Consider the following 23,320-nt stretch of genomic DNA (forward strand, 5'->3'; position numbering starts at 1 on the left):
CTATAAATGTATCCAGTTAACTTCAGGGAAGTCTGTATGAAATAGCTGGTCACATCAGGCATGAGTGTTACTTAATATTGTGTGATCTATGGGGCGGCTAAATGGTTAGCATTAACTTTCATGATAAATTGCTGGTTGCTTTACCTGTGGGCATTTTAAGTGGTGAGAACTTACAAAGTGGTACATCATTATTATAGTTTTATTATTTAGATTTATATCCCACTCATTTATGCATTGTTTTTCATAAAACTGCTGACTTAAGGTCTGTATAATTCATATATCTCTGAATATAGATTCATAGCTCAGAATATAAATAGAACAATGATCCTTACTGATGGTGCTGTATTTAAGGGTGCTGGAAAAAGTTACACGTGTCACAAGATAAACCCAGAGATTTCAGATAGGAATCCATAGTGACAAAAACATTTTGGCTCGTTCCTGAGTTTTTGCAACAGCAAAATTGTTCAATCTTTCCATAATCAAAAAGTGAGAGAAGGCTAAGAGATGGCATTTACCAACGGGCTTTGAGTCTAATAAGGGTGTCCTGAGTTTGAAAAGTTTGAGAACCACTGAAATAGAAATAGGGGTTAGAAAGAAGGTAAAAATACTAGGGTAAAAAAGACTCTAGTTCAAATTGTCTCTAAATGACTAAACCAAAATAAATGCAAATTGTATAAATTAGGATTGCTAGATTCAGTTAGGCCACTATTGCTTGTTAGTAGTAGCTAATATCTAATGAATCGGAGGAAAGTGAGCTCCCTCATTAACAAATGCATCTAAACAGATGCCCAAGATGCTACAGCAATTGGTGAAGTGACGGAGACACTTACAGGCAATCCCTGCTTAACGCTGTTTCACTTAGCGATATTTCGCTATAATGCTCACTTGAAATTGATACCTGATTTCACTTAGGGCTCAGTGAGTTTCATTATAATGCTCGTGGTTGCCATCTTGGGTCATTAAAAACAATTACGGTCACCATCTTGGGTAGTCATATATTTTTGGTTTTGCTTAACGCTCGTTTTTTCAGGACCAATTAAGAGCACTAAGCAGAAGTTGCATGTATTTTGATCCTTGCAAGCAATTTGTATACATCCTGCAGCAAGTAATATAATTATCTTAGTTTGGTTTGTTCAACTTGTTGATATTAGGGTAGTAGCATAACAAAGCAGGTGGTTTTGATTTCAAATAAAAATTAATTAAATGGCTAACTTTTGAATGAGCTGGTAGCTTTGAGCTTTGATTAAAAACAAAGATTAAATAATAGTTTTGCATTTGCAATTTAATTTTGTCCTTGAAAAATGATTTATTTTTATTGGTTGGTAGTCATTAAAACATGTTGATAAATATAACTTTAAATTACATTTGGCACTTTTCTTTGCTAATCAGGAGCCTACACTGTATCAATGGACATTTAAGCAATTATATACTGTATGATACATATATGCAGATTTGTTTTGTCTGATAAGGGTATCTGAGGCATTTCTTTACTAATGATTTTTTTGCTTATGTATGTCATGGTCTTTAGATGGGTATTGGAATTAATTTAAAGGCTGTTTCCATACATCTTAACATATATTTTAATAAGCTTAAATGTGCTGGATACGGTAGAAGAAATATTTGCCTTTTACAACTGACTTAGTAACCAAAGGAAATGTTTTTAGTGAAGGAATTAAAATTATTTATTTTGGTTACTATATTCAAGATTTTAGAATTCAGATCTTTTTATAGACCTTATTTGATTCTTAGTTTAGAAATGGAAAACATTTTCCTAATTAGCTTTTCCATTAATTAATTATTGAAATAAATCAGCTTAATAAACTGAAAGGAAAAAGATATTATTTCTGCCTCTGCAGAAGTGATTTCTGATGTTCAGAATCTGCTTCAGTGCTTCAGCTCTGTCTCCAGGTTCACTGGTTCATTAGTTTTGATGTTGACAGAAAACTTACTGCTTTATATGATTTTATTTAAATTTTGAAATAGATCATAATTTTAGGTTTAACATATATTTATCATATTAAGTTTAATTTTAAATGGTCTTTTAGAAGAAAAATGCATACGAGTTGAATCCAAATCTGATTTTAAAAGATATTTTTGCCATACTATATAAACCAATATTATAAATAAAAGTATTTTGACTTCTATTTACTTTATAAAGATGTGTTTCTAGTGTCTGAACATGCCTGTATGAAACAGAATCTTTTTATCCAGCAAACCCAGTCCCCAAGTTCAGTCATGTTTGCTTACTCCAATAGCAAAAATAAGTTTTTAGCACTGTGGAGCAGGGGTTCACAGCATAAGACTCACAAACTTTGGGGATTGGGCCTAATCTGTTCTGTACCATGGTCCAGGCAGCAGGGAGAAGTGATAGCAGTAGCAGCAGTGACTGTGCCCAAAGCACTGGCCTTGCCTTAGACCTAAGCTGGGTCGTTCCAGCCTGCCACTGCTTCATTAACTCAGCAGTTGTCAATTTAAGGCTTAGACAAGGCAGGCGGATTGCATTAGCTCTATTTGGATTGAATTGCCTTGTGTTCACTCAGTGCAGTTCTCTCAGAATTTATCTGCCAATTTTGCAACTTAGATGATCAGCTTTAACAGTGGATTAAGCCTGTTTTGGGATGAGTTAATCTAGACTTTTTTTTGTGTGGATATGTTGGTGTTTTGGATGATCTTTCCTGCATCTGATAGTCCTTCTACTGCTATCATGCACTGCATTGCTTCACATCAAACTTCAGTTTATCTTTGTGCGCCTTCTGCTGCTTTAAGTTGATCTTTTACCGGGCATCATTCCCAGCCTGTTACCCCAGTTACACATCTTATCCCTTTCAGCCTGTTAGCAGCCTTTGCCTTGTGGATCTAGTGCAGAAGTCATGCCTTTTTGTTTGCAGCCTTGGGAGAGGTTATAGTTTAGCCTTGTTGTATTAGCAGCCCCAGGAATGCCAAGAGCTAAGTGTTCATTTAAAGCAAATTGAGAAGAAGACTCTCTGCTGGAACATGTTTCAGTGCTATGACAAAGGAAAGGAGCTCTGGCAGATTTTATTTAAAAAGCAAAAGCAGCAAGACCTCTTGCTACACTCCAAGGACTGCCCCAGCTGTCATTAAACTAAGACTAGATTTTGGCCAAGCACCACTAACAAACACTAGTGTCCTGTGGACCGTATTGACCATATCTAAAAGATCATGGATTCTGCAGAAAAGATTTCTCCAGGAAACCCGGGTGTCTTTTTCATGAAGAGCCGTTAAGTGGATCCAGCATCAGAGGGAAGGGGGTGCAGCCATACTCACTTTGGTTGTGCAGTGCATTTGCAGCGAGTTCTCTGACCTCGCCAGCTTGTCAGAGCAGTTCTGAAACCGGGGGGAAGAACACCACTGCTCCTGCCTCCCTTTTCCCTGGCCACCAGATTTGCTAGTAGGCAAAGGGATGGAGGAGCAGGCAGCAGCAGCATTCACCTCATGGGTTCCACTGACAAGCTGCTGAGCTCAGAGTTCACTGTGCACGCACCACAGAGCTGAAAGGGGTTGCAGCTGCGCCCCCTGCACTCTCCTGGATCTGCCCCTACAAAAGCCCAAAGTTAGACCCCAATGACAAGATATGCCTGGATTTCAGAAACTATGTGCAGGAAACCTCTGTCAGTTAAGTGTTATGTGCTGTGTTTCTTTTCAGTTGCATAGTTTTAACTCTTCATTTTGCATAGCCAGCAGCAGCTGCATTCTGGTAGGGCCAGATGTGCAGTAAGGCGTGTTTATGCCTGTCCAGCTTCTATCCACTTCGCACCTGTTGTGTGCTCAGAGTGGCCTCCAGGCATGGTAGTGTGTGTGGTTTTATTGAATTGTTTGCATCTCTCCCCAGTCAAGCAAAAAAGGACTCCCCTTGCTCTCTTTCAATTAACTATTACTCCACCCATTACTACATGCTCAAACTTATGCCTGTGCTAGTAGAAGGTAAACTACCACAGCATGAATTTCTTTGAAGTATCAGAGTTTGATCTCCCCCCCCTGCTCACTACTTGTCCCACCTGATCCAGTTTGGTGGGTCAGACTGTGCTGTAGGCTTGCTGGCTCAAGTGGCAGGCACAGAGAAAGAAAACCATATAACAAGTCTTTTTATTCTCAAGTGTAGTAATACCCTTAGCTTCCTACCACCCTGGCAGTTTAAGGCAGGGGTTGGTAACCTTTTGCCACTGTGGGCCACAGCTTGTGACCCAGGCCCCTGCCAAGAACTTCAGATCTCCACCCCTGGAGTGCCTAAGATGCTTTTGCTTACTCAGTACTAATCCTCATCCCCAATGGCAAATGGAGAGGGGGAAATCTTGTGGCAAGGGTAAGCACAAGAGAGAAGCAGGGAAGCCTGCAGAGGGGGGCACTGAGGAGGGGATGGGCACCAAAGTGTAGCTGTGTGCCTCTGATCCCCCGCCAGTGGTCGACCCCTAGTTTAAGATATAGTTTCCAAAATGGTACATTTCAAAAGGTGTTGATATGACAACAGGCATTTTAACCAAGCTGCCAGTATTAACTGCATAAGTTCAGAACTATTACTACTTAAGTCTGTTTTGTTTGCTGTAGGCCTTGTGCCAGTCGCCCAGTGCTAAATGAAATTGCTAAGAGAAGATAGCACTCTGTTTAGTGACCCTTGTTGTACTGTGGCCATCCTAGGGGTATCTGACATGCAGTGCTGCCTGCCCATCCACTTGTATGGTAGCTTTTGTGGTGCTCCATTCCAATGAATATTGTTGCTGCATGGCTTTTTGGTTTGTCCTTTGTCATTCTGAATAAGACATTTTTTCATGTTTTTGTTCTGGTGATACTGTAACATTCTCCAGGGGATGCATGTGCAATAACTAGTGTGTCCCTTGCTGCATCCCTCATTTGTCCAGATCAGAGCCTTAACCACCCATGCCACTGATCTGCTGATGTGCAGTTAACCTGTTCCCCCAGCCCACTACCTATCTATGATAATACTGAGCTTAGATATAAAAGGAGGAAAGAAGATGGAAAAAGCCTTATGATAGCTAAGCCACACCGTAGGAAGGGAGTATGGGGAAAAAGCAACATTTTATTATTGATGGTATGAGACTGAAATCAGTCAGTACAGCCATTCTTTCTCAGTTCCTGCTCCTGCTGTGCTGTTGTCTCCACAGACAGGAGCATTATTGATTTTCAGAATTTGACAAAGTTTTTGCTCAGGAATAGGAAGATGAGATTTGAATGTTTGGGGACCTGTGCAGAGTGCCAGAAGGGGGCTCAGAAGCCAGAGGAGTATAGGAGAAGGTTTCTTTATGAGAGAAAGGAGGATAGACAATTCATAAGGAACCAAGTTGAGAAAGAAGATAGGGGCAAGCAGAAACATTTCTTGCAGTTGATACGGAAGTGACGCACTTGGTGGAATCTTCCAATGCAGACCCACAGTCCTGGCTAGCAATGCCCTGCAACATGCAGAGAGCAATGCTTACTGAGAGTAGCTGTACATTTACCCAAGTTCCTGCTGCTGGGACTTCACACCTCCACCTTGCTCTGAAACAATAATGGGGAACACTGGGATGTTATCTTCACATCTGCAGCTACAAGCCATAATTTCTTCCCTGGTCATTCTGTGCTCCAAAGCAAGGTTAACAAGTAGAATCCCAAACTTCCACATATTTGTGACCAGAATAGGGCAAATGTGTACATAACACTTGAGGTATATGCAGTGTTGTTTGATGTTTTATGGCATCGTTAATGTTCCACTGGTTTAAAGTTTGCACTGTGATGCTCAGTAAAGATGTATTTGCATTATGATAGAAAGTGAAGGTTGGAAGGGACCTTAGGAGGTCATCTAGTCCACTGTCCTGCCAGAGCAGAACCAATTATATCATCCCAGCCAAGGCTTTCTTTAGCTGGGTCTTAAAAACCTCCAAGGGTGGAGATTCCACAACCTGTCTGGATAATCTGTTCCAGTGTTTTACTACCCTCCTAGTGAGAGTTTTTCCTAATATCTAACCTAAACTTCCTTGTACTTGATGTTCAGTAAAAATTACTTTTGAATGAAGTTTCTGTGGATTAAAAATACGTATGAATCAACATAATAAAAGTGCCCTTTCATACATGTGGTACACTGAGTGTAAAAACAACTAAGACAACCAAGCAACATTTCATTTTGTGAAACCCTTAGGCGCAGACTAATGAAATCTTCATGCAGTGTAAAAAACTTGTATTTCAGTGCTTTAGTTCAGTGGTTCTCAATCTTTTTAGACTCAGCTTCCCCTTTGTTAGGCTCAAGGCACATTTCAGAAAATGCCAGTTCTTCACTTTCACACTTTTTTTGACTATGGAAAAATGCTATAGCAATTCTTTCATTGTAAAGTTAGAAAGACCCCAGTAGGTTCCAAAATGTTTTTGATGCTATGGATTCCTATTTGAAATCATGGGATTTGTCTTATGAATCATGTAGGTGTTTGCAGACATAACAGTGCTAATGTTGATTGGCACCCTGCAGCACCTTTTAAAAGGATCTTGGGGCAACCTGGTTGCAAATCACTGTTTAATGTCTAGACTCAAAGTAAAAGCATGTGACATCTGACCTTGTGGCCTTGATGAGTTTCTGCAGTGTGCAGATGCAGTTTTTCTGATTGTACATAAATGTAAAAGCCTGTACCTCTGCCTTCCACATGCTCATGAGGTATGCTCTCTTGCTGTCACAAATGGCATCCAGCCCTTCTGTTTCCCTTTCAGCTTTCCACATAGACATGCTGATGTAATTTGCAGAGCAAGGTACACTTAAACAGCTCCTGTCCAAGAATCCAGTAAAATGCTACATTACTCATGGGAAGCAGCGAATAAACTGGGTCTTGTAAAATGACAGGAGAAATTGTCAAGCCCATTCATGTCCACAGTGGTCCAGGGAGCAAGAGTACCCTTTTTCTTTGAAGAAAATAGGCCTGAATTTTAAGAATTCTAGTGTCCAGGTCCTTCACAGGTGCCCCTGTGTCCATGTAGGTGAACTGTCACAGTGATCACTCAAGCTTTGAAGCACTAGCGAGAGGCACTTTTTTTGTGTGTGATGAATGCCGAAGTCTGGGATGGGGGGTAAAAATTAACTCAAGGGCCCTCTCTATGGTCTATGCAGTCCCATCAGTAACTAAATATTGCCCAGTTTTTTCACCTGGAGGATTCCCATCAGTCACTACTAAACATTGCCTAGCTTTGTCACCTGGAGAATTGGCATTTCCTTCATAGCAACATGGGCCTTCAAAAACAATGGTTGCAGAGACTAATCTAGTAATACCAAAATAGTTAGCTATTGATTGGTAGTAATCATGGTCAGCTTCCAGATGGTGAATGCTCTGAACATATTTTTAACAACCTGGTACCATGTTGAGTATATTGGGTCAAAGGGACATAAGTTGACACAGACTGGCCATGTCTACACAAGACGCTGTCATTTAGTTTTTGCACATACAAGTACTAAACAACTGCCCAGTAATAGGAGTTATTGCACAGTAGCATCCCCAAACAGCTTTTTGGTGACACTGACTGAACAGTAGCTCATTACTACTGCACAGTAGTGTTGCGTGACACTTCGTGCCTTGCGATGCTATTGTACAGTAGTAATAAACTACTGCACAGTCAGTGTCTCTTGTAGACACTGCCACTGCGTGGACGTGATTATTTCTGTTAAGGTTCCATAAAAATGTACCTATGGAAAAATATTCTGGACAATCCTCTCTAAGTAGAGAAGCCATAAGTTCCAGTTCCAGACTTCAGTTCTGCTCTTGGTTTTGCTCATGGATTTCTACCAATGGTATTGGTCAGCACTGATATGAAGGCATAATCTGTTCTGCTGATGTGAAAGTCAGAAGGAACTCGGTTTGACTTTCAGGTCCCAGATGAACTCTTCAGGATGTGTATAAAAATAATTTTGAATACTAGAGAGGCAAGAATGCTTGTGGGTGATATCTTTTATTAGACCAACTACATGGTTGGGATAGACATAGGCAAGCTTTTGGGTTATCACAGGACCCTTCCTCAGACCTCTGGAAGAGAAGCAGATGCAGCAGAGCTAAGCAGCAGATGGTACAAAAGCTTGTATAAAATTCCATATGTAAATAAGCAGGCGGGATAGATGCGAAGCAGGCAGGATAGATGCGATGAAAGTAGAGATGCATCTTGAATATTGGAATGTTTTAAACTGAGTGATTGAAAGCTAACTGACAACACTGTAATGCTTTTTTGGGGGCTGAACTGGGCTATAAAATCAATGCAATTTCACATGTAGCAAATGCACGCAATTTTAATGGAGGTATAACATCTAATAAAATTAACTTCACTAAAAGTGTTAGCCATACTGATACATTGACTGACATCTTTGAGAGCATAGTTAATACTGGAAATGATCATTTTAGTGATGTCTTCATATCTTACCTATTCATTAGGATTCTCAAACTGGCAGTGGGAGTATGGCTAAGAGGAATTTCAACAAATGATTAACTGTTTCTTTCTTTTCCCTTTCAGTTTGGGCGACATCGATTGAACCCAGAAAATCGGACACTAGGCAGTCTTAAGAATGTTCTCCACATTCTGCGACAGAGAGTGAAGTGAGTTTTCCATTTTTTAACCTTAATTAATGCTTCACATGCACAAATAAAAAGATTGGGGGTGTCTTAAATACATTGACAGTATTGTTGGACCTGACCCTATTTGTTTCAACCTACTTGAATTCATAACTCAGCTTCACCTCTGTCTTGTAGAGTATTGCAAAACAAGTATAAGGAAGTGAGCAACCACTAGCAAAGCAAATATATGCGTGTCTGCCAGTGTGAAGTACATCTGTAGGCAGTAGCTCATTCACTCCCTTAGAAAAAAAGTTTAGTTTTTTGCATGCAGTGCCTGTCCTCTCCACAAAGGGGAAGGAGACGGAGAGGCTCAATTTAACTTCTAGCTTTACTTATATATATGATGTGTCAGTAGTTGCTGGAGGTCACTGTTGGCTTAGGAACATTAATTAGCTGGTTGCTCAACCTGTGTGAAATGAATATCAGTCCAGTTTCTAAAAGGCAAATATCTGCATTGTAATTGCTTTCCTTGATGACAGTCTGCATTGAAACTAAATAATTTAGTATGTTGTGGAGACTGACCTACCTTTCCAAACCAAGGGTGTAGTACATTCATGTGAGTTTGTGCATGTGGGAAGCATAACCTACTCTACTCATGCCTTAACTGTTTCTCAGGGATAGATGGAGAAGGTCAGTCTGCAAAGCTATCAATGTGGCACTTCTCATGTGTACCCTAGGGTCTTTGAGAAAACTTTTTACATCTGTCCAACCTGTTTCTTAGGCGCTTTGGCTTAGTGGGACTCTACAAAGGACTTGAAGCGAAGCTTCTGCAGACTGTCCTCACTGCTGCACTTATGTTCTTAGTCTACGAGAAACTGACTGCTGCTACCTTCACAGTCATGGGATTAAAGAAGTCACAGAAGCACTGAGAGTGACCCCTGCTGCACAGTGAGCATGGAAGAAAAAATGGGGGTCTGGGAGGGGAATCCAACACCTAGGGGAAAAGCTGAGGCACTGGGGATCCCCTCATCTCTAAAGCCACCTCCTCTTCACTGCTCCCTATGCTTATTGAAGCTATTTCAGAAACTAGCTGAGGAGAGCTTTGGAACACAGTCTGGTAGGATTTGCTGTCATCCCTTTCTGGGATTGTTTGTTTACTCTCTTGACTATGTCTGGATCATCTGGGTTATCAATTTAATGGAAAGATTATTTTAAACACGTGCAGTTATTTGAATTTCTAAATAATTTGGCTGGCCTTTCGGGCGGGAAATAGGTGCTTCCTACTGTAGTTCACTTTCTTTCCCCCCCCCACCCAGTTGCCCTCAGCTGTCCTCCCTCCTCCACTGTCCTTGCTATTGGCAGCAGCAGGAACTTGATTTTGTGTAATTCTGTCTGCAAGGTGTTTGTTTCACTTGATATTTGGTTCATTAAAATGAATTCATGTGGAAACAGGCTTTTGGCATAGTTTTCATTTAATATCTGATTTTTTTCCTGGCAGAAGATGAGGAGATGCTGTTCCAAATCTCGAGGGGTAAAACCTGGGAGTGGTTAAAATGTTGGTTCCCAAGGACTGCATCTGCTGCTTTCTGAATGCGTTAGCAGACTTGGAATCCAAACGCTGGTTCTCTGGTAATGGCAGCACAACTGTCTGCTTGCAGTTGCGCCCTGCACCATGCAGACTGTTCTGTCTAGTACGGGAGTGCTCAACCTTTTGGCCCCGCAGGTCAGGTGAGTGGCATGAGGCTGGTCCACAGGCTGAACTGGGGCCTGTGTTGCCTCCACTGGCCCTGCATGCCTGAATTGAGCCGTGTGCTGCATCTGCATGCTGGGATATGGCTCCTTGTCACATCTGCCCAACCCCATGTACTGGACTTGGGCCCTATGTGCAGAGATTGGGCTGTAGGGCCCTGCCTACCCCTGTGCACTGGGATCAGGCCCCACACCACCCTATGCACCTGATCTAGCACAGAGGGCCATGGCCTATGGGGTCCAGGTCTGGTCCATGGGCTGGGGATTGAGCACCCCTGGACTAATATGTTAGCTCAGATCAGTTCATTTAGTACAGTGGTTCTCAGCCTTTCAGGGTCGTGATACCCCACCTCCACTTTTTTGAATGTGGCAGCATCCCCAGCTGAGAACCACTGTTGCTGCTTCAGCTTTCCTTAATGCTGCTCAGCTGCATACTACTGCCTCCAAATTAAAATGCCTCATGGGGTTCTGCACAGCCAGTCTGGAAAGGGCTGTGCCATGTCTGCATGCTCCCTTGTTTTAGAGCTTTTCAATCAGCCTAAAGCAGGCAGGAGTTGCCTCATGCCGAGTAGCCCTACTTGGTCTGATGCCCCTTACACTCTTCCACCAAATTATTAACAGAAGTGAACGGAACAGTTTCACCTTAACCTGTTCCTGGGAGGAGCATAGGGTCACCAGACCAGGAAGTGCTACACAGCATGAGGCAAAGCTGCTTGGTTTAGGGTGATTAGAGAGCCCTAATCCAGGGGGATAGGGAAGTTTTACTTGGCTGCTGCAGCTACAGCAGTCCTGAAGGGGCCTCCCATCACCCCAGTTGAGATCCAGTGCAGTATTTTGCCTCAGACAGGGACCAATGCAACATGCTTGAGGGGCTAGAGGAAACCCTCCCCATAATGCATCTGATTGTTTGGGTTATTTTCTTCCTGACTTCTAAAGGTGATAGGGTATGCTCTATACCTGGATAGCTCTTCTTCCAGCCGGAGTAACTGCATATTCTCTCCTGATGTCCCTGGCAGATGTTACACTTACGCAATTAAACAGTTAATCCCATTTTAAGTAGTAATCTAGCCATGCATTTATGCAATTAATGGTGCATTTAAAAAGGGAATAAGCCACAGTCATTATGCAAAATGTGTGTAATAATGTCATGGCTGTTTCCCTTCTCACCTTAAATTGAACATGTAACCAGGCCAATCCACAAACTGGCTCTCTCAGCCTCTGGGGTGCGTCAGACAGACCCAAGGGCTCTGATGTACTCTCAAGGTTAGGCGTGCTAATCAGTTTACTGGTGTTCCCAGCCCTGGGGCCCTTGTCTGGGAGGGCGAGTCAATCATGGCCTACCCACATGTTCATTTTAAGGATGAGAGTGCTGATCAGCAAAGTGGCACTCCCAGCTGGGTGCACAGGGCAACTGGCTTGCTACTTGCCAATGCAGGGGGAACCCAGGATCACCATAGGAAAAATATTTACTGTAAATACCATGCCCTGGTTCTTGGCTAAGCCAGCCATTTTCAGTGGCAGGTATCTCAGAGTATGCTATGAGAAAAATCCCTGAAGGCATAGAACCTACCAACAGAACAGCACACTGTAGGATATATGCCTGGAATGCTCTTTGCATATTTAGAAAAACTTGGAGCCATGCTGGGTATACTGGTTAAAGCAGAGATGTCAAAGAACTGGCCCCTGGATCTGGCCTGTGGAGACCCAGCATCTGGCTCCTGGTGCTGCCTTGGGGTTTTAGAGTTGACTCATATGCTACATATGATGTGCACCAAACCGACTGCATGTGCAGGGCCTAGGACATATGCCATGCATTGTGCCCTCCTCAGCTGGCCTGGGAACCACAGCACATGTGGTGCCTGCCTTAGCCCATCTGAGATGTATGTTGTATGTAGTGCGGGCCCTGGAGCAGGTGCTACATGCACTGCACGCTCTGGACAGGCCCCATGCAGGTGCTCCGTGTGGTACAGTGGGTGGTCCATTGGGCCAATCTGGCCTATGGGCTGGTTCCATGCCACTCATCCAGTCAGTGGAGCCGAATGAGTTTGACACCCCAGTTTAAAGGGAAGTAAGTTAAAACAGACTGTGGCCACGGTTATTTCCATTGGTTTTTCCATAACAATGTACATCCAGAAGTGTGCCTGGCAAGTGAAGAAACCTCTCTGGCAAGTGAGTGGGCAGCTGTGGGGCCCAGCAGGGTATGTGGGCTGCATTTGCATGTGCAAGGGAGCATGGGTGGTTGGGAAGGGAGCCCAGCGGCAGGCAGAGAGGAAGACCCTGCCAGGCTGCTGCAGCTCTCCAGACTGAGTCCAGACCCTTGCTTCCCTGAAGGCAAGTGGGGAACCTGGGTGGGGGAGGGAGGGTATGCGTGGGTGAGGTGGGGGCCCAGTTCAGACTGCTGGGGGCAGCAGGTCTCAATTCAGTCTGGCAGAGGTCTGATCCTGGAGCCTATATCACTGCTAGAGAGCAAGCTGAGTAGGAATGGATCAAAGTTGGCAGGTCCTAGTTGCACCCCCGTTTGGCAGCCTTCTAGAAGCCTTGCCCCTTAGAACAGGGGTTGTCAGCCAGGGGTACACATACCCCCAGGGGATACACGCAGATAGGCAGGGATGGAGTGCCTCCACCCACCACCCCATGCCACCACTGCCCCACAGAACTGTGGGGAGGGGAAGGGTGGGAAGAAGGGGTGTGGGCAGCAGTGCCCCTCTGCAGGCCGCATGGAGTTTTTCAACCTTTTTTAATAAGTGTACCTCCTCTGTGTCCAGCCACACACCACCTCCCTTCAACACTGACCCCGCCCCCCCTGGTCTGCATCCAGCTGGCAGGGGTACATTTATTAAAAAAGGTTGAAAACCCCTGCCTTAGAGCAGGGGTTGTTAATCGGGGGTACCTGGGAGGGCCCTAGGGGATGCATGCAGGCAGGCAGGCGCCACCCCATGCCCCTGCTTTCCAGGAACAGGGCCGGGGCAGGGCGAGGGCAGCGGTGCCCCTCTGCAGGATAGCTCTTCTGGACATGGGGGGTGGGGTGGAAAAACCTTGCTTGCCACCCCCCTACCCTTGCTCCACATCCAGCCACCAGGGGTACACTTACTAAAACAGGTTGAAAACCCCTGCGTTAGAGCATTAACCATTAATGTGACTGCTCACAGCACATGCTAACTTTAATGCCAAGGAACATTCCTTAGAGTTTGTATATGCTAACTATAACCATAACAACACTGTAAAATTTGCTTGCAAAGGGCTGGTGTAATACAGAGAGGTTCTGGACCATTTGTGATAGTGGATATCCTGCTTGGTTGTTTATATATGCACTTGTAGTGCACAGAGTATAATTTAGTGTGTAGTATCAATGCTGTACTAAACTGTGTGTTTTAAATAGTACTATATTAAGAATGTGAGATGTAATAGGGTAGGTTAGCTTTGAGGCCTGATGATTGGCATTACTGAGCAAGCATCCCTTTTGGACCTCTTAGCTAACAGGGCCCAGCAATATTTTACCATTCTGTTCTGCAGCCTCTGTTTCTGCATCACACACTTCATGACTCTGGAAAATGCACTTGCTTATTTGTTACGCTTTCACCCCTCTGTGTGATCAAAGGTGGTTAATTATAGTATATTGTCAATTTTTTTTACAAGCAATGCAGTGAATCAGTTAGAATCAGTGGAGTACAGTAAGTGATCTTGGGCTTAGGGGAAAACAAGGTTCGTAAAAACCTTGGTTGTTTTCATCTTGTTCCTGTGGAGACTGCATTTAATACAAATAATGGTGTGTGGGGGGAGAGAAACACTGTTGGGAGGGAATAATAATTTGGTAGTCTCAATCAAAAAGCTCATAGGAAAGGCAATCTCCTGCCATTGCAACCACAGATGGAGCTGCACAGGCAATAAGCAGCTGTGGAAAATGTTTACGTGTGCTAAAGAAGAATAATTCACACAGCTTGTACAGGCAGTGAGGAACTGCATCATGGGAATACGGTCCAATGATTGCATAGACCAGACTGCACTTTAGCCAGAGTAATACTATTAGCAGCTGTGTTCATCAGCACTATATCTTCTGAATTAGCTCACAGAAGAGTAACAAGTTCCTGCGTGCAGTCAGCATGGTTTGAGCAGGGATTTTTTTGTTGTTATGCAGCATGCTGTGGCACTTACCCCTTTGTCCACATGTACAGATTTGCAGCATTTTTTCCTAATGTGGCTTTTGCAAATAGTTGGGTTTTCAAAGCACCACAAGGGAATTACTGTAAATGGGTGTTGAGCCCTCAGGAAATCCTTAGCCTTTGCTCTACTTAGGTATGAATTCAATATTGCAACTGTGCTAGGTTGTAGGAGCATTCAAAAAATCTGTAAAAACAGTTACCAACCACAATGGGAACAGAGCCTCAGCTGGACTGGGGTTAGCAGCAGCAGCAGTTTTTTCTTTTGCAGGCAAAGCTACAGTGGCTATGAGATGAATAGTCAGGAAATATAACATTGGTTTATTTGTGTACAGGGGGCCTGCTCCTTTTCTAACTAAAAGCAATGATAAAATGCCAGTTGACTTCAGTGTTACAGGTTCAACCTCTATTGCATCATGGAGACATTTTTTCCTGATCTCAGCTAGTAATCAGTTTATACTGCCAGCACAATGGTAAATTGCTTCCATAACTGCAAAAGCATACCTCACTAGTGTTACAGTGGATACTGTGCTCCAGTCAGTTTTTTTCACATCCTTTAATCCAGATATGAAACCTGAAGGTTTTTCATTTGCAAGAGAGAAAAAATGCTGGCCAGTGTTGATCCTCTTGCTCATTTCTTTTATCTTAGTTCTCCGCATTTGATGTTTGTGATGTCAGTCAACTACTGAGAGAATTGCTGTGCAACTGCCTGGACGAGAGAGTGTCCGAGATATAGTAATATTACATTCATAATGGATTCTTCATTGGCCCGGAGTACCTGTTTTATCCCATGTAATTTTGCCTGTCCTATTATGTTCAGCCAGATCTTTTCTTTTTTTTTTTTTAATTAATACCTCCCAGTCAGCTGGTGTAACTTGGCAATATGAAGTTTTCAAGGAGGTCTGTCTTCCCTAAGTGCTGAGGAGGGAAAATTCTCATTCTGCATTTGCACATGCAGCCCCAAATCTCAGACCCAGAGACCTTGTATTGGCTGCTGTTGCATGTAAAACCGTATTCTCTGCTTTCAGCTGACTCATTTCTGCCAGCTTGTACCCCTGGATTTATAGATTCATAGATTATAGAGTAGGAAGGGACCCAATGGATCATCGTGTCCAACTCCCTGCCCCTGGCAGGCAAGAGGACTGCGGTTAGACGACCCTAGCCAGGTGATTGTCAAACCTTGGTTAGTGTTCACTGTGTAAATATATGTATATGAGATTTAGTTTTATGTTTATGTATATTATAACTTAATAAATTGTATATAGTTAAGAACTTTGGGCTTGGGCTAACTCTATAGAGGAAAGAGGGATCTGCTCGAAATTCTGGCATCCCTCTCACAGCACCCTCTCCTGCCTACCCATCCCATTCAATTGAGAATAAGGCACACCCTTGGGTGTACCCGGGTTACATAAACCTTAACTGAAAAGCATCTTATTGCATCAGGTACCCTTGATATATTAAAGTAACAGGGAAATAAATGTGGAAATAATCATTTTGCTCACCTCAGTTTCAGCTAGCTAACCCAAAAGGATTCCTACTCAGAGCTCTCCACAGAGGTATGTGTGCTCTTTAGGCACTCACATCTTCATGAAAACATTGCTTTATTAAGTTGTGCCAACCAGGCAAACAATTAGGCATCACTCAATAAGGTAATAATCATGTGAATGAGATATTTAAGATGTATGTTACCTAAGACATGCAGGCAACACACCATGTGCTTTCGAAGACTAAATGTTTAGCTTTGAATTTCACCAGATGGTACAAGGGAAGGTGCATTTTCAAAAAATTTCCAAGGAGAGAATGCTCTTTAGCTTCCAAGTTCATGTTTCTTCCCCTTTTCACTTTTTCAAAGTGCACAAACTGGACGCCACGCTGTATTTTCAATATTTTGGTGCATTTCGTGGAAACAAAGTAAAAATATGCTAGTAAAAAGCTAATATTTAACTTTCTTTCCACTTTTTCTGAGGAGGAGCTTTCTTTAAATGGAGAAATAAATTAATAATTTCTCAGTTCCTCACCGTTTTTCACTGCAGCATACAGAAGGAAAATATTTGTGAGTGTTCCTTGCGTATTATCAGGCATTAGCTGCACATTGAGCTAAGTCCGCAAACTGTATTGTGTTTGAACTCTCTTTTAAGAAATGTTAAACTAAGCCCTGAGAACTTCCGGTTTCTCTTAGTGAAATATTGATGAGTTCTGTAGCATGTCGCTGACTTTCATGTCCTATTCTGAAACTGAATTCATTTATGAACTCCAGCATGATCTTTTTGAAGGATCCTTTTTGCTTTGCTTTACTTGAGGCTTCTTGATGTGTGTACCCAGAGAACAGCAGATGCATTGCTAATTATTTTATTCCAGATGCAGCAAAGTATAAAATCAAGAAAGCTTTAAACCACCAGGGGGCAGCCAGACCCCATCTCCCAGACCCTTCTCCCTTGTTATTCAGTGGATCAGTGCTTCCAACCATTAAGCAAAAATTGTTTATGTGAAGTGTTTTCCCCCTCTAAAGCTGGAGATGTACTTTTAAATAATAAAGAAACTCAAACTGGTTGTTGAAAACTGGTGATTGAAACTTTTTATAGACCCTGTACCCAGGCCTGAAAATGAGAGCCAGCAGGGAGGTGAAAAGAAGATAAAACCAGTATGGTTCTCTGTTGAAATTCTGTATCCATCTGTCATGTGGATGGATGCTTGCTTGCTTTTGCGTAATTCTGTATACAGCATACACTGCTGAAGTCCTAAATTACCTGGGTAAAACTCTTCCTTTGTGTAATCGCACTGCTCAGGTGAGGAATTAATTTAAGGGCGTTGTTACATGGTAATTTTGGGTGACTCCTGGAGCTCTTAACACCTGGATAAACATCTGAAACTGGTTTTAGGCACTCAGTATACAGCTCAAAGTTACGCCAGTCCAGGGCAGGATTATCTCTGATCTTTGCTACCCAGCTCCTGTTGCACTAGGTGTAGCCACTCTAGGCTATATCTTGGTGTAAACACCCCACCCACCCTGCTAACCCCACTGGCCTGGATCAGGTCCACTGATCCCCTGCCCCCCTCCAGCACCCTAGATCCCTGATCATTGTCCCCCTGCCCTCTTCCTCCACTTTCTTGTGGTTACCCATGCTGTCTGTCACAGGGAAGCAGACAGGGAAGGGTTAAACTGCCTCCTCTTCTGCCTGTTCCCCTGGGACAGACAGGGCAGGTAGCCACAAGTAAGTAATGCCCCTGGGGGAGGGGGGACCCCTGAGAGGCAAGAGGGGAGTCCTGGGGCATGGGGATGGGGAAGTTTTGAGAGGGGGGGAACAGTGGGGAAGTCCAGAATAGAGGGGAGAGTGAGATTATTACCTTTCAGTCCTCCAGGCCCTGTTGGCCTGAAGTGCAACCACTCCAAACTCAAGTTAGTGCTAGCACCCACGAATGCTTGTGCAGCTCACAGTGTAACAAGGACCTAAACTCTTTGTATTAATATAAACACTTAATTAACCATTAATGACTCCAAACAAGTATTGGAAAGTTAATGAACAAAATTTCTTGCCTGATGCCTTGAATGCTAATGCCACAAGAACAGGTTCTGCAAAGAACGGTTACAATGTTGAACTTAAGCTCCTGTGTAGAGAGAAATAGTTTTGTTACTTTAGAGCTGTGGTCAGCAACCTTTCAAGGGCAATGTTGCAGATTCCATTTTAAGCCATCTTAAAGGCATTTAAAATGGGAACATTCACCTGTATTAAAGGGAGTTAACCTGTCCTAAGCACCCGCTGAACATTTTAGAGTTATGCCACTCCAGGTGACGTTTGTCTTTGATCTGTGTTGCCCAGGTCATTCCAGTGTATTGTTAGTTCCCTGGAGATAAAGCAGTCAATTTGTTGTCCTCCAGAATCCCAGGATGCACAGGTCCTGTCCACTTTACCCCTTTCCACCCTCCAGATGTCTAGAGGTCTTCCCCCCACCAAAGCCCCTTCTGCCCCCATGTCTCCACACTAACAGCTAGAGCTGCTACTGGAGCGAGATCCTAGAGCGGGGGTGGGATCCAGAGACTCCTTACCTAGCCACTCTGTGGTCTGGCCTGGCAGCTTCACTCCTGGCTGTGGGGGGTTATCCAAGCTGATGGGTGAAGCATGCCTTCCTGTGTCTAACCCTCCAGGCTTCCATAGCCCCCTCACCCAGAATTGGACTTGGGGGAGGGGGAAGGGAAAGCTGCCTCCCCACTACTGTCTGAACCAGGGGAGTACAAGGGAAAAGAGCCAGGGGGATGTGGGAACATTTAAATTAACTTCAGGTAAACTGAGGTTAACTGAAGTTTTCCCATGCCTTGTGCCTAGCTTAAAGGTACAGGGAGCCCTGAGCAAGGCTTGGGGGAAGGGGCTGGGATGAGGCAGGGGGCATGAGGTCTGGCTTGACACTGCTCTTTGCAGGCAGCTGATGTGGAACCAGCTGCCTGAGCTCCACTCATCAGCCTCCTCCCTCCTAGCATGGGTAGGACTGTGGAGGACATGCTGGAGGAGTAGGGGGAACTCAGCCCCCCCAAACTGTTCATCTGGGGGCTCAGCAGGGTTTGTTGCAGGCAACCCGTGCTTACCAGCCCCTTCCCTCCACCCCAGCCAGGACAGGACAGGTAAGCAGGACCTGCTGTGCCTCAGAAGCAAACTCTCCCCTCACCCCCCCGCCCCCAATCCCATACCCAGCCTTCCCCAGAGAGGGCAGCATCATAGGGACTCACTGAACCAGGTTGGCATGGGGCCACCCAGCTGTGCTCAGCTAGGAGGCCCTCCAGGGACCAGCCTTTTACCACCACCCACTTAAAGAGTCTTTCTTTTCTTTTTTTCAGTTATTTAATTTCAAATGAAGATGCTTTAAATAAATACATAAAAACACTTTACGTAACCTTAAAGGATTTATGCAGACCAAGGTGGGCTGATGCTGAGGGGTCTCCCTTCATGGCTGGGTCTTTCCGTCACTGCTGCAGGCCGACTACTCCATCGTGCCTAAGCTCCCTTAGCTCTGCAGCCTACCCTGTTTCTCAGCTCTGCCCTGATGTGTGCTCAACCCATGTAGTGAGCATGCTGGTTCTCAGCCCTGTCCCCTGGCTCTTCTTCCCCTCCCCCAGTATGCCAGGCCAGGCCACCACCCTCATTCCAGCCAGCATGGCCCTGCAGCCACCCCTAAGCCAATTCCTCCCCACCCTCACATTTCACCAACCTAATCCCAATTCAGTGAGACACATGCAAGATTTTGGTCCTTTCTTTTTTTTTCAATTTTTTTTTTACTCCTTTCTCTTTACAAGTTTCCCTTGCTTTATGTTGTATGTGCGTTCCTGGAAAACGGCATATAACTCGAATGCGCATAAAGGGAACCCACTGTACTATGTAACAAATAGAGATAGGGTCCAAGACCTCAACTTTACTGACCCCCAAACCCACTTTTACAGGATGGTTTCTATTTTAGAAGATAGTTTCAACCACTTACAAAACCATTTTGGTACTCACCAACAGAAGGCAGTACACACAAGCATGGGGCACTATCATAATGGGGATGGCCAGAGGTGACCCGAGCAGGGTGTGGGGCCTGAGACATATCGGACCATGTGGGGCCCGACCCCCGCTCCGATCCTAGACCCAAAAAAGCTGCTGCTGCCATTGTTGGCACCGGGGAGGGATGGTGGGGGGGTAGCGAGCAGCTGGATGCGGAGCCACCGCTCTGCTCAGCTCCGCACTGCTGCTCTGCCCGGCTCTGCGGGTCCCAGGGCAGTTGCCCTGATTTGCACCCCCACAGGACAGCCCTAGAGATGGCAGCTACAGAAACATGTCACAGACAACGAGCAAGGAGCACAGATCCACACAGGAGACTATGTTTTGGTGCACGTCTCTCCCACAATTCACCACGCAAAGCAGCTGACTGGGCTTCCACCACACTGATTGCATACGAGTGAATTTACCTTGCATGTAACAAATTTTTTATATAAAAAGGGTCATCGCATAAGAGTGAATTTGCACATAAAGCAAAGGATACCTGCACTTCTCCAACCTCTCCCCTCTTGCTTCAACCAGTTTTTCAGGATTTCTCCCCTCCCATCCTTTGCTTTGGCTGGGCTCCTGTTGTGAGGGGGGGGAAGCCACAGACCCTGTGCTGGTTTCTTCACCTCCAAGCTACGTGCTCCCCTTCCTCTCCCTCCTCAGAAGAGGGCAAGTCCTGGCTCCTGTCCATGCCCCTGCTCTCCAGGCCCTCTAGTGGCAGGTCCTAGTTGTGCAGGTTTGAGAGGACATTAAACCTTAAGTCGCCACTGCTCTAAAAATGCTCTAACTTCATGATGGCCTAATGGTCCACAGAGTTACAATGTTTTAAAGGTAACATGTAACAACATCCTTGGAGGCAGGCCAGCACTAGTGCTTCTCTGCTGCTGCCACTCTTCCCCACTGCAACACAAGGAAAGCTCCCAGTACCACAGCATGGGACAAGCCCCTACGATCAAATGCCACGAAAGCCCCATGTCCACAGGGTGGACCCAATTGCTTTGTGGGCTGCATCAAGCTCCCAGTCTGTCACCAAGCCCCGCTTTAGAGGCTTAAATAGCCTTCCCACATCTTCCAATGTGTGGGGGTGCAGGGCGAGTGTAAAGTCACAGGCCATGGAACTGGATGCAGTAAAAATACATGAAAATATATGAATAGGTTGTTGTTGTAGATGTGTTGGTTTCAGGACATAGGCAGACAAGGTTATATGGATAGATGTGACATTTTTTATTAGACCCAACTAAATAGCTGGGGGAAAAAAGTTCTTTGCAAGCTTTCAGGCACAAATTTCACCACAAATTCCCCAAGTACCAGTCCAGTCCTCTTCCTCTACCTGATCTTCTGCTCTGCTTTCTGCTCCCTGGTTTGTCTCCTACACTGCTTCCTGCCATACCTAATGTTGTGCTCCCTGTCCCTTCCCTGACCTGCCATGTGTGGTACCACTTGTGCTGCAGGTTGGCCACCCCAGCTTAGAATACCAGGGGAAGAGGGAGGAGAGGTCAGGGTTGTGTATGAGGGGCACTGGCAGCACTGTGAGGCAGGGCTGAGGGGGAAGCGGGGAGATGTTGCAGTTAAAACATTGGTCCTGGTGTGTTGTTTAGCATGCTTGGGGGCTCTATGTGGCAGACAGCAGGCCAGAGTAACAGCATAGATTATCTCAGCCTGTTTTCTTACCCCTGTGCTTTGGTGGTAATGAAAGTAACAGTTCATCTCCCCAACATGGTATGAAGGGATTAATAGGTGGAAGGTGGTTAGGGATAGCTCAGCAGGCTGGGGTATGTGGTGGAGGGTCTAGAATTTAGCAATGGCCAGGGTAGAAGTTGGGGGCCTGGGTTGCAGGGGACTTCGTTGTTGACTGGGGCTTTGGGGATACTATTGGATTTGGGGAAGCAGGGGTACAGTAGTTGGATGGGGGTGCCTTGGAGGGGTTGCTCATGCAGTGTAGATTGTCACCGGGAGCATGGTGGCCTTGCCTGATCACATCACGCAGGTTACCAAAATAGCTATCAGAGTGGAACTACTTTGGCTACTACAGCTCCATACAGGAGTATCAGTAGTTGTATAACACAACTCCATTTCACCACTGCTATTTGGGCCTTCTGCCAAATTCTCAACTCTTCCCCTCCCCATCCCCTGCCACCCAGCCCTCCCATGTTGGAGAGGTGACAGAAATATGAATAGTTACTTTCTTATTACTTCCAGAGGCCACCAATTAGTGGGTTGGTCTGTCAAATTCCTCCTAAAGGAAGTCGTAAGATTGCTGATAGAGAAAAAACACAACTGACACCATGAATTATTAAAAGCTCCTCCTTGTAACAGAAGAGGTTTAGGACTTTCCTAAATAGAGTTTCATGCTGTTAGAAAACATAGTAGATGCAATCAGGGACATAGAACCAGTTCTACAGGATTTGAACAGTTAGATGCAGTATAATAATAATCAATCAGTGGGGATATTCAGTTGAAATGGAGAAAGAACAGGAATGGGATGGCATAAAGACCATAAGCTTCTTTGCTCTGTCTTGATAGGTCTCTATATTCTGCCCTTGACATAGTCAAATGAGGGGAAAATCCTGTACGGGCAAAAGAAAGATGAAAAGGAATAATCACAGCCTTCTAGGAACTAAATGTGCCAGTCAGAGATGGGCTCAAGAAAGGATTCTTTGAAACCATGCTACAAATTTAATTAATGTGAAAAGCACTGATGAATCCCAACAGCCTCTTCCTAGCAGCCAGAGTAGTTAATGTGGTACTCAGTTATTCATAGCGTGAAATGCATTTTTGATGTGCTACGAAGCAGAACATTTTGCTACTTTTGACAAGTGACAGAGCGAATAGCATCTAGGGAAACCAGGTTCATGGTCTGGCAACCACTGATCCTTCTAGATCATGGTGTGTGCATGAGAGGTCACCCAGACCTTCAACACATATGCCTAGGTAGGAGTATGGAGGAGTGGAGGCTGCCAAGACCTTCCATCCTCCCTTTAGGTCACTGAGGCAGGCAGAACCCAAAGGCCAGACTGTCCAGATGTTTGGTGCCTCCATAGCTGTAGTTGTATAATCATCCCAGAGCTGAACCGGGGGTCTCCTGCATGGCAGACAAGGATGATACCACTGACCTACAGGGGACTCCGAGCCAAGTTCATGTGGGCTGGCTTTATCCAAGCTTCCAAGCCCACCTCAAGAATGCCCCACAGCCTCCTTTTTTATTCCAATCCTGAGCATCCTATAAGCCTCATTCCTGCTGATTCCCTTCTTTGAAGGAATTGGACTGAATTTAAGGCAGTTACTTGTAACACTTGAGGTGGTTACTTCTTACAGCAAAGGATGAAAAATTGTCATAGTCTTCCTGATGACAAAAAAACCCACATACCATTGG

General features: G+C 44.6%; 2 protein-coding genes across 3 annotated transcripts in view; one reads left to right on the top strand and one right to left on the bottom strand.

The window, feature by feature from the left end:
• The window catches only part of SLC25A17 (solute carrier family 25 member 17), a 46,160-nt gene extending 36,174 nt beyond the window's left edge, over positions 1–9,986 (top strand). Inside the window, exons 7-8 of one of the 2 annotated variants that reach the window (XM_090042965.1) lie at positions 8,488–8,570; positions 9,310–9,986. In XM_090042965.1, the coding sequence (XP_089899091.1) occupies positions 8,488–8,570; positions 9,310–9,457 (231 nt within the window). In that variant the 3' untranslated portion in view covers positions 9,458–9,986. The remainder of the gene's footprint in view (positions 1–8,487; positions 8,571–9,309) is intronic. The other variant, XM_090042964.1, reaches the window with a different exon arrangement.
• MCHR1 (melanin concentrating hormone receptor 1) overlaps positions 1–23,320 on the bottom strand; it is a 77,356-nt gene that overhangs the window by 21,230 nt on the left and 32,806 nt on the right. The gene's annotated exons all lie outside the window — the stretch shown is intronic.

This window comes from Crocodylus siamensis, chromosome 4 (assembly GCF_052110815.1).
Source record: "Crocodylus siamensis isolate JL-2025a chromosome 4, ASM5211081v1, whole genome shotgun sequence".
Classification (NCBI taxonomy): domain Eukaryota; kingdom Metazoa; phylum Chordata; order Crocodylia; family Crocodylidae; genus Crocodylus; species Crocodylus siamensis.